At 39.7% G+C, this 12,089-nt stretch overlaps 1 protein-coding gene across 1 annotated transcript in view; it reads right to left on the reverse strand.

Moving 5' to 3' along the window:
• Positions 1–12,089, reverse strand: part of arhgef28a (Rho guanine nucleotide exchange factor (GEF) 28a) — a 479,393-nt gene that overhangs the window by 317,007 nt on the left and 150,297 nt on the right. The window contains exon 8 of the mRNA XM_043707577.1: positions 6,620–6,710. Within this exon, the coding sequence (XP_043563512.1) occupies positions 6,620–6,710 (91 nt within the window). The remainder of the gene's footprint in view (positions 1–6,619; positions 6,711–12,089) is intronic.

The raw sequence follows: 12,089 nt of genomic DNA on the forward strand, positions 1-12,089 counted from the left end.
GAGGAAGAGGTGGGGGGTGGTGCCGGTGTAATTACGGAAGATCAACTGTTCTACGTAGCCAACAAAGAGACAGGCATAGCTGGGGCCCATACGCGTGTCTATGGCTACCCCTTTGGTCTGGAGGAAGTGGGAGGATTCAAAGGAGAAATTGTTAAGGGTGAGGACCAGTTCGGCCAAACGAATGAGAGTGTCGGTGGAAGGGTACTGTTGGGGACATCTGGAGAGAAAAAAACGGAGGGCTTGGAGGCTGTGGTCATGGCGGATGGAGGTGTAGAGGGATTGAATATCCATGGTGAAGATGGGGCGTTGGGGGCCGGGGAAACGGAAGTCTTGGAGGAGGTGGAGGGCGTGGGTGGTGTCTCGAACGTATGTGGGGAGTTCCTGGACTAGGGGGGATAGGACAGTGTCGAGGTAGGTAGAGATGAGTTCAGTGGGGCAGGAGCATGCTGAGACAATGGGTCGGCCAGGGTGGTCAGGCTTGTGGATCTTGGGAAGGAGGTAGAACCGGGCAGTGCGGGGTTCCCGGACTATGAGGTTGGAAGCTGTGGGTGGGAGATCTCCTGAGGTGATGAGGTTCTGTATGGTCTGGGAGATGATGTTTTGGTGATGGGGAGTGGGGTCATGGTCGAGGGGGCGGTAGGAAGAGGTGTCCTCGAGCTGGCGTTTGGCTTCAGCGGTGTAGAGGTCAGTGCGCCTGACTACCACTGCGCCCCCTTTATCTGCTGCGCCCCCTTTATCTGCTGGTTTGATGGTGAGGTTGGGATTGGAGCAGAGGGATTGGAGGGCTTTTGACCAGCCAATGTGGACCAGAAAATTGAGAAACACCTTCATCACTTCACCAGGTGAGGGGTCAGGTAGAATATTGTATCCCAGAATAATTCTCATTTAATTTATGGATCGGGCAGTAATCAGCTGAGACACAGTTAGGTCAGACAGTGATACATAGCTGGAAATACGCGTCTAAATGATGACACGAATGAGGTCAGAAGCTCACCTCCAGATCGAATCTGACATCAAAATGGTGACCAACTAGTTTAATCTCAGATTGTTTCTACGAAGACAAATAGAGTCAGTAGAAATAAGAAGTTATGAAATATTTAATGGAAGAACATTCTGCACTTTCAGTACTGAATGTTGGATAGACATTATGATAATTTAATAACAGTAAAGGATTCAAGAGAAGTGGTGGCGATATACAGCTGGATGCTGTTATATGTAAATGAAATGCTGAGCTTTTGAATGCAGCCACAGAGGTGTGGCATGTAGATGGGAGCTGAGACTCATTCCTTGGGGACATCAGAGGTAATGGAGCAGAGGCAGGAAGAGAAGCCATTGCAAGGGATACTCAGACATTGCAAGTGTTAATTGCAGAGTATCAACAGAGCTGGACCCCAACTCAAAATCCCCACCTACTTACCCCAAAACTCCCCTGTCAAAATTTCTCCACCTCCCCCCCCCTCCCCAAGTCATCCTTCTCCATCCCACCATCACATTCAGATTGAATTATTAGCTTGTTCAAGGCAAAGCACAGATTTGGGACTAACATGATCCAGCTGGATAGAAAAAACAAAATGGAGAAACAGGAAGGTGATTAAAAAGTACACCATTTTATGTAGATAACAATATTATTTTCAGTGGATCACAGATTGTTTTCTGTAAAACTGGAAATGATTTGCAAAGCTGTAATTCATTAAAATGTTTCTCATGACATCATCACCCATGAGAGTGAAACTTAAGTGATCCATGCCTGCCAGCACAGATCCTGAGACTGAATTAGCTGTTCGTTGTGCATAAAATTACTATTTGAGAAATAAATCTGTATTCCTACTATTACGCACTGGGCACACTGCCATTACTTATGGTAGATGTATCTTAGATTAGGCAAAAGCTCAATAAAATTGATGAAGCACAGTGAAAGTATTTCAGGCTGCAAGACAAAATCTGTAATGTTATGAAGTTGCATGCTTCTTATTTAATGTTGAAATATTACAGTACTCAAATTTTGCATGCTTACATAAGTAAAGCATTCATGCTGCTCAGTATTTTAGTGGCATAGCAGAAGCTTGCTAATTAGGAAACTAAATATTTTCTTAACCCAAAATTGCCTCAAACACCAGTACTGACTATACTGATAACCTTCTTACAATAGACTAGTTAGGCTACCTCAAACAACAGGTTGGTATCAGCTAAAAACAGTTGAGCTTTGTAACGGCAGTTCTGTCAAGGCAATGGCTATCAGCAGTAAGGAACCTACCCAACCTTATGAACCTGCCTCTATTCTGAAGGAATCTGCCCCTCTTACCTCATACTTTTTAAACCTGTCCAAATAAACACACAAGAGTTGAAAGATCTCTTTGAAGAACATGTAATAATCCAATACACAAGGTAATCAACTTTACCCATGCTTGTGAACCCTAAGAATTATTGGGGAGGTGACAACTTGTGGTATTATAGATGAACTGTTAATCTAAAGATCCAGGGTAATGTTCTGTGATATCAGGTTTGAATGCCGCCATGGCAGATGGTGGAATTTGAATTCAATTAAAAATCTGGAATTAAGAGTCTAATGACGACCACAGTTGAGTGTCGGAAAAACCCACCTAGTTCACTAATGCCCTTTAGAGAAGGTAATCTGCCATCCTGCCCTAGTCTGGTCAATGTGTTTGCAGGCAATTAGGGATGGGCAGTAAATGCTGGCCTAGCTAGTGACATCCTAATCCCCTTACTAAATTTTTTAAAATTCTCTATCCCAGAGGGCCATGAAATGATTATCAATTCCTTAAAGAATTATGGGGATAATGTGTGTAAAAGACACTGAATTGTTCAATTAGCCATGATCTTATAAAATGATGAGCATGGGCTGAATGGCATACATTTCTATGTTACTAAAGATATCAATCACACAAAGAAAACACTCCACTTTACAACTGAATAAATAGGTTCCTGCTGAGTTAAATCCATTTTATATGTATTTATAATGAGGTCAGCTGGCAACTGAATCAACAAAGCAGGTGGAGCAGGTAACCTGTCATTTTTTTTCCAGGTAGTCTCATTATGAAGTTTAAGATTTCCTCTGGGAGTTTGGAAATGGGACGTGCTGTCTGTAATTGATTGACAGTTTTATGAGTAGGTAAAGAGAGGATTATTTTGCAAAGGGATTTTTAAATGGTTTCTTTCTTCAGTTCCCAACTTGAGACTCGGGTTCCCCTAAGGCTATGATTCCTGAGGAGCCGACAGCCATGTTTCCTAAGAAAAAAAAGGACCTGAATATCAAAACTGTGTGGAGAATTACAATGTAGCCAGCAACGTCAGGAATGCTGGGTGTAGGCTCACTACCTACACAGGTAAAATTGCTGAAAACAGGAATGGGGGGGCCACTGGAATTTCAGAAACTAGTTCACCACTTTTTTAAGTCTTCCATCTCTGAACAAAGGGATGAAAACTTCCGCCCCAAATCTTGTAGGTCAACAGTAAGAACGTCAGAAAATATTCTTTAATCATGTCTTAACAGACAGTTTTCATTTAGATATCATCCATATACCTCTGTTCTTGTACACATTGAGAAATGAATGTATAAATTTAAGGAAGAGTCTACTTTCCACATCATTATTTTATACAAATCTTGGGCCAATGCAGCACAGGGAAATCTACAAGAATACATTTTAATTTAAAAAATGGAAAATAAACAAAGAACACCTGTGTGGGTCCCGAAAAAAAATCTTATGCATTTCTCAATCAATTTAAAATTAATACTCAAGCTATGCAGTAACAAATATCAATTAAGTCAAAAAGAACTATCAAACCAAGATACTGAGAGTGTTTTTCTGCCATCAGGCTTCGAAGGAAAATTCTTTTTCCACCACAATATGAAAGTACGTGTTTGCCCATTCCTGCACATCATTTCTCATGTATTATAAAGATTCATACACGAAAATATGTTTAAGAGTGATTGATCACCAAAAGTTTGTAAGCATAGGTTTCAGTATGTTTCAGTAGTATTAATTCACCTTGCCCCTCGTAATTGAAAGTTTATACTTGGAGAATCTGCTCATGCTAATTTGTGTGAAAAGTTGGAAATCGTATTTGGAAAGGTTGGAAATCGTATTTGGAAACATGAAAAGAAAATTAAATAATATGTAAAGGAATTAAATACTACAATTGAAAAAAAGAACTTCAGATACAAAATAAATTAATAAAAAATATTAACAAGAAAAGACAAGACGAATAAAGATAAATTATTTCCACAGTTTGGGGATTCTAGAACAAGGGGCTGACTGCAAATCAGGGCTAGACCATTCAGGAGACATATTGGAAAAGACTCCTACACACAAAGGATGGTAGAGATCTGGAACACTCTTCCACAAATGGCAGTTGACACTAGATCAACTGTTAATTTTAAATCTGAGATAGATTAAGTTTTTGTTAAGCAAAGATATTAAAAGATAAAAGGCAGGTATATAGAGTTAGACCACAGATCATCCATGATCTCATTGAATGGTGGAACAGGGTTGAGGAGTTGAATAGTCTATTTTTCTTCCTTTGTATAATTCAAATATGAGTAAGAATTGAAGTATCATAAATAAGGAAAGAATTCTAGTTTTAGAGTGTTACTTTAAGAATGGGAGAAGGACCACATCTATATGGATTCCTACGTTCGAAGGACTGCTTGTGGGCTAAGAGGAGTGTTTCCTCCAGGCTCAATAGGTTTATCTGCATCCCACACTACAGTCAGTCAGACTCTACTTCCATCATTTCTGTTCCCACTCCTACTTCTCGCTTACTGTGATATCCATTTGCTTCCAGATGCCGTGTCTAGATCTCCTTCTGTGCAAATACCAGAGCCGGACACTCCGTATAAGGTGAAAATTCTCTGATTGGAGGGATGTGATAAGGCATGTCACCCCGATTCTGGCTTCTGCTTTTAATCATATATATCAGTGCTGTGAAAGATATTGTGCACTGTCTATCCAATTTATAGACTGCAAGTAGTGGTGAAATTTATCGTTCTCCGTAATGTAAAATGGACTCGAATTGACATGAATCTACTGCAGACTGTGCCCAATCTTTCCTCCCCATTGATTTGCTCCATTTTCCAAGCTCCTAATTCATTTCTGATTTCATCGTTTTCAAGACAGCCAAACAAGCGATTGCCAAAACAATGTCCAATCCATTTTCAATCAAAGAGATGCCTCAGCATCAGCTTAACAAGGTCTACTTTTCTCCCACTTTATTAAGGCATAAGGTTTCTCGAAAAAAGAAAAATCTACAATTTTATTCCTTTACTGCCATTTATGCAAAATACTTCAGTTTTGTGCTGCACTTTGCAGTGAATACACTTCACACAATGAAGTACACAGCTCCACCTGCTGTATTCTTGATGCCGGTTAAACAACTCCTCAGATTTATTTATGGCAAATCCGAAGAGGTCTTAGTATTACAAACTGTACATCTGTATGGCTGAGATGGAGCTCATCAATTCAGCAACTCAACCATTTAGAAAATAATACCCAGTATAAACTTGAATTGTTCAATAATAGTGAAATTATCTGATAGTCATTGTGTCCTCAGGGTGTAATAAAGAAGTAACTTTATTTGAGAAAGAAAACATGTTACAAATTTGACACAGTTGTGGGATAAGTCTGGCAACACAACTGGGTGCAAAAAAGTCATGCAGAGAAAATGAAAGAGCAATTGTACAATAGAGAGGAATGGAGTAAGCAACAGAGAAGTTGAGCAGAAGTTTTGCGAGCAATGACAAGATATTGATGCTGGGATGTAAAGCAGTTGCAATGAGCATGTGGGCAAGGTGCGCAGGTGGACCAGTAATGATGTCCAAGACACTCAATTAATGGGAAATACAGTGACTGCAGATGCTGGAAACCAGGTTCTGGATTAGTGGTGCTGGAAAAGCACAGCAGTTCAGGCAGCATCCGATAGCAGTAAAGTCGACATTTCGGGCAAAAGCCCTTCATCAGAAATACAGGCAGAGTGCCTGAAGGGTGGAGAAATAAATGAGAGGGGGGGGTGAAGGTGGGGCGAAAGTAGCATAGAATACAATAGGTGAGTGGGGGAGGGGATGAAGGTGATAGATCAGGGAGAAGGGTGGAGTGGATAGGTGGAAAAGAAGATAGGCAGGTAGGACAAGTCATGGGAACAGTGCTAAGCTGGAAGTTTGGAATTGGGGTGAGGTAGGGGAAGGGGAAATGAGGAAACTGTTGAAGTGCCTTATATGAGAAATCTCAACAATGAGTAATTTCTCAAGTTTAAGGAACTTACAAATGAAGTTAAAAATCACACAACACCATGGTATAGTCCAACAGGTAGATTTCAGAGTGATGTTTCTTCATCAGGACAACTGCCTGATGTAGGAGCAATGCTCCAAAAGCTAGTGCTTCCAAATAAACCTGTTGGACTATAACCTGATGTTGTGCGATTTTTAACTTTGTTCACCCCAGTCCAACACCAGCACATCCAAATCATGACTTACAAATGAGGTTGCTTAATATGCAAGTTTCCCGAGTTCTCACAATCCAAAATAGAATTCTAAAATTAAATTACAGTGCTTTTGTATTTATCTGTCAATTAACTGGACATCAATTGTTAAATGATACCAATATACCTTGCTCTTCTTTTACTTCACTATGGCCCTCCTCTGTACAGAGATGATTCAACTTCAGTTCATTCATTTTTGCATTTCCCTGGTAAGGCACCTGGAAGAAAATACATGGTAGAAAGCATTAATTATTTTATTCCAAAAATCAAACTTCAAAACAAGATTTCAGACAAAATGTTGACATTTGTACATTTGGTCTAAATTATTAGTGTAAGTTAAAAAGGATAAAAATATTGCTATTCATTCAATGCCTGTAGAATTGTTGTTCATAATTTTGAATGCACTCTGTGGTCATGATCTTCGAGTTTTAAATTGGCTTGGAGTGGAATATACAGAATTGAATTGACAGATTTTAAAAGATCCACCTGGTATTGTGCTTGGTCGAACTTATTGTATTTACACAAATTCCTAATTTGCCAACACTGTCTGCACACAATTTTGGTTACAACACATCGGTATAGCACACAAAAGCAAAATACTGCATTTCTGAAATAAAAAAGTGTGAGAAATAATCAGCAGGCCATAGAGTTATACAGCACGGAAACAGACCCTTCAGTTCAACTCATCTGCCCTGAACAGATATCCTGAACTGATCTAGTCCCATTTGCCAGCATTTGGTCCATATCCCTCTAAACCTTTCCTATTCATGTACCCATCCAGATGCCTTATGAATATTGTAATTACACCAGCCTCTACTACATCCTCTGGCAGCTCATTCCATACCATGAAAATGTTGTCCATTAGGTCACTTCTAAATCTTTCCCCTCTCATCTTAAACCTCTAGCTCTGGACTTCCCTACCCTAAGAAAAAGACCTTCGCTATTCACCCTATCCACGTCCCTCATGACTTTATAAACTCCAGTCCAACTAAGAAAGAAGCATTACATGATTTTGTTTCAGAAACTGAAAGGTAGCAGACAATTAATTGAGAAAAGAACAATTGTAAAATGATATCACCTACATTTATGTCACCTTTAATGTAGAAATAATTGTCAGTATATTTTGCAGGAACACAATACAGACAAAAGTCGGAAGCTGCCTGACCTGCTGTGCTTTTCCAGCACCACACTCTCGAGACAAAAGTTGACAGTGAACTTTCAAAAAACTTCCAAAGATACACAAAGCCAACATACCTGGACATCCCATCTATTTTGTTCAAAAATACACAATCCATAGGCAGTCAGTCAATATGAATTTTATGAATTCCTGCTTTGGAATAAAAAACAGACTCCAGGTTGGGAAACAGACAGACTGTAACCTCGAACCTTTCTTGCACAAAGTGAGATGTCACTTTTTTATATATACTGATAAAAGCTTAAGTTATCTTAGGGCTGTAACTTGAAAGAAATTCTGGGGAAAGAAACCTGCATCCCCATTCTAAGTGATTAAAGACTTAACAGCAATCTAGGTTTGTCAATACATCACATCAGTTGTATGACACTTCGATCTTTTCCTTATAAATTCTGTATCCTATGTATCCTGCCCCACTAACTACCCCACAAAGGAGCGGGGCTCTGAAAACTTGTAGTTTCAAATAAACCTGTTGGACTATAACCTGATGTTGTGTGATTTTTAACTTTGTCTATTCCTAGCCAAGACTGGCACCTCCATATCATTAAAAAAAAGCTATTAGTTTGGTTGACTTAAAGCGTGATCACACTTAAGTTTTATCAAAGGTCTTAAATTATCAAGGGTTATGCAATGCAGACAGGAAAGTGGAGATGAGGCACCAACCAGGTTAGCCACGATCTTATTCATGATTGGATTAAGTTCGAAAAGGCCAAATGGCCTACAGCTCAAAGTGTTATGTTCCAATAGAGGATGGAAAGGTTTGGTAAGGGAATTCCAGGGGTTAGAGGCCATATGATCTGTCAATGGTGAGGTGGAGGAGTGGAGAATGCACAAAAACAGAATTGGAGAATGGCAGAATTCTCAGAGGGACATAGGGCTGAAGAGGATTACCGCATTAGGAAGGAAAAAGGCACTGGAAAGATTTGAACACAAAAATGATGACTATTAAGTGGCACAGTGGTAATATCCCTACCTCTGGATCAACAGACCCGGATTCAAGGTTCACTTACTCCAGAGATGTGTAATAACATCTGAGCAGGTTGATTAAGAAAAATGTTAAAACTTAAGTTAAAAATCACACAACGCCAGGTTATTTGGAGGCACTAGCTTTTGAACTGCTGCTTCTTCATCAGGTGGTTGTTAGACTGAAACACAAATGTAGGTTGGTTATCACAGAGGTGATTATATTTAAGTTAGAGCCACTAGATTTTGTGGTTTTGCTGGATCATGATACAACTCTGGGCTTGGGAAAAAATTGTGGCTGTAAAAGCTGCTCCTTTTTTAAGGTGTTTTAGGTGTTGGAGGTGTTTTCTTCGAATTCCAGGAGCAGCAATGACTGTTTTATGTGCAATTGCATTGTTTTGGAACTTTGGAGAAAAAAAGATCAAAACAACCGCACTTTCAAAAGGGAGAAGACAGACAAAAGGCACCTCGTGGTCAGAGAAGGAGAGAAAGAAAGAAACCTACACTGGTAACTGACACAGCAGTGAATCTGCACAGTGACTGCTTTTGCTTGAATTCAAGGTTCTCTGGACATCACAGTGCATCTAGGAAAATTTAACAAACAGTGAAATTCAAAACTGATCTTGGAGGAACCTGTGTGGAAGAGCTTACAGTACAGGAACACATAAGTGCATAGCTTTTAACGTGTAATCTTGCTGTAAGTACAGTAGTGAGTAGAGTGGGTTCTTTCTTGATTATATGTTTTATTGAAATCTGTCTCTTGATTCCTTCCTACTAGAAGGATATTGTGAAACTTGAAAGGGTTCAGAAAAGATTTACAAAGATTTTGCCAGGGTTGGATGATTTGAGCTATAAGAAGGGGCTGATTAGGTTGGGGCTGTTTTCCCTGGAGCATTGGAGGTTGCGGGGTCACGTTATAGAGGTTTATAAAATCATAAAGGGCATGGATAGGATAAATAGACAAAGTCTCTTTTTCTGGGCTGGAGGAGTCCAGAAGCAGAGGGCATAGGATTAGGGTGAGAGGAGAAAGATATAAAAGGGACATAAGGGGCAACTTTTTCATCCAGAGGGTGGTGTGTTTAAGGAATGAGCTGCCAGAGGAAATGGTGGAGGCTAGTACAACTGCAACATTTAAAAAGCATCTGGATGGGTACATAAATAGGAAGAGTCTGGAGGGATATGGGCCAAGCACTGGCAAATGGGACTAGATTAGGTTAGGATATCTGGTCAGCATAGACGAGTTCAACCAAAAGGTCTGTTTCCGTGCTGTAAATGTCTATGACTGAAGTAAATGTCCACCTTGCATAATCAAGTGACACTCTGAAGAGATTGATGCAGCAAATAAATAAGTGTTTTCAAAATATCACTCATTTTTCTTTGCTGTCCATTGATCTACAGGTCTTTGGAGATGCTGAGACCTAAACTATGGAGTTGCAGTGCCAAAGTCTTCTCTGAGGATGTCAGCAGACTGTTCCCCATATGCTTTGACAGAAACTCATTGCAATAAAATTTGACTGAATGGTTTAATTGTTGTTTCATGTAAGTTGAAGGTGGTGAAGGATGCAAGAAGGACTGGCAAGAGTTCTCAAAGTGAGGAATGAGGTCACTGGAATCACAGAATTAATTCATCCCTCACATCACTTGCTGCAAGATATTGGAGTGGTCCCTATATACCTGCTACCTCCTCACTTGCTTCCTAGTCATCCAAATATTGAAAACTTTTTCAAATGCAGTCTTCAGTATTGGATGAAGTTCTGCAGGATTCAGCACACTACTTTGATGTGCGGGTTTCTTTGTAGGGAATCACTAGAACTGCCGAGGTGCTGAAATACTTGTTTATGCAGCTCAATGGTATGCTCAAAAATTATGCTGGCAAACACACTCTTAAGTGGCTTAGATCTGGTAGGATTATTGAAGGGATTATTCCTGATGAAGGGCTTTTGGCCAAAATGTTGATTTTCCTGCTCCTCAGATGCTGCCTGATCTTTTTCAGCACCACTCTAATCTTGACTTATTGAAGGGGTACCATGAGTCACATTTAAAGAACATCTCATATCCTGCAGCAGTCAATCTGCCTGGTAGAAGGGGCAAATATTAGAGAGATAGTAAAATGTTGCTGGATTAATGCATGATGACAAGATGTTTAGGTATTATTCAATATCACTAATTACTATCTCCTCATCAATCATCCTCCAAATTCTTTCCCTACTACACAGACCTCTAACATCTATGTTTGGCAATGGTTTCCATATGCATAAGTCAATGTTTTGTCATGTCATGTAGAACTTCCCAGTAGCTGTGTGGTCACACTCTTTGGAGAGAATGTTCGCCATACTTGTACAACCAGTTCACACCTAATTGACCGTTACTTAATATATGGTGTGGAGGTGCCGGTGTTGAACTGAGGTGTTCCCCCGAATAGAGGGAACACTTCAGCCGTCAAAGACATTGAACCTTTGATCTTCGGGTAAGTATCCTCCAAGGCGGCCTTGGAGATACAAAATAATACAGAATCACCAAGCACAAACTGTTAGCCAAGTTCCATACCCATGAGGAAGGTCTCAACCGTGGTCTTGGGTTCATGTTGTACTACATGTAACCCCGCGCCCCCCCCCCCCACCACCCCCCATACCGTCCTGTGCAAAAGCTTCCTTACTGTTACATTTTGACACCATCACCTTGGAAATTTGTTATCTCTCTACTTTAATTAGTTTTGGATTATTTGTTACTTTGGTTAGACCCTTGTCATGCGGCACTTACCTATCATGTTATTCTAACCATTTGGTTTGTCACCAGCACCCTCACATTTTTTATTATCTCTTTGCCATAATTAGTTGGATTATAGGTCATCTCCTCACTTACTATTCAGCTGTTGACAGCTGCCTGACACTTTTGATCACCTGCAAAGACTTGTTATTCAGCCAGTTGACACTCCACTCACGTTATTTGTATTTATCTTTTGACACTCTTAATCACCTGGAATTATCTTGGCATTATCTTTCCACCTATAAATTCTGTGCCTGTGCACTTCCCTCCACTTCACCTGATGAAGGACCAGTACTCTGAAAGCTTGTGGTTTCAAATAAACCTGTTGGTCTATAACCTGTTGTCATGTGACTTCTGACATTACTTAATATATCCACTACCTGTCTCTTGTTTAATACATTTCAGGAATCCTTTCAAATATTATTAGGTGATAACATATTCCTTCTTAAATAATTCAATATATACAGTTAAAAAAAAACACAAAATGACATTTTCCTTTTCATTTCCTTGAACAATGAAGTTCCATTATGTCCTTTTTCCATTATATCTAATAGTTCCTTAGATTTTGCTCATCTCTTGATTAAACAATCAGATAGCTAACTACTGCTGTCCATCAATCTTAATTCAAAAATGCTTCTTTGTTTCCAAGCTACAATATTAGTCTTTATTTATTCAC

This window comes from Chiloscyllium plagiosum, chromosome 2, assembly GCF_004010195.1.
Source record: "Chiloscyllium plagiosum isolate BGI_BamShark_2017 chromosome 2, ASM401019v2, whole genome shotgun sequence".
Lineage (NCBI taxonomy): Eukaryota > Metazoa > Chordata > Chondrichthyes > Orectolobiformes > Hemiscylliidae > Chiloscyllium > Chiloscyllium plagiosum.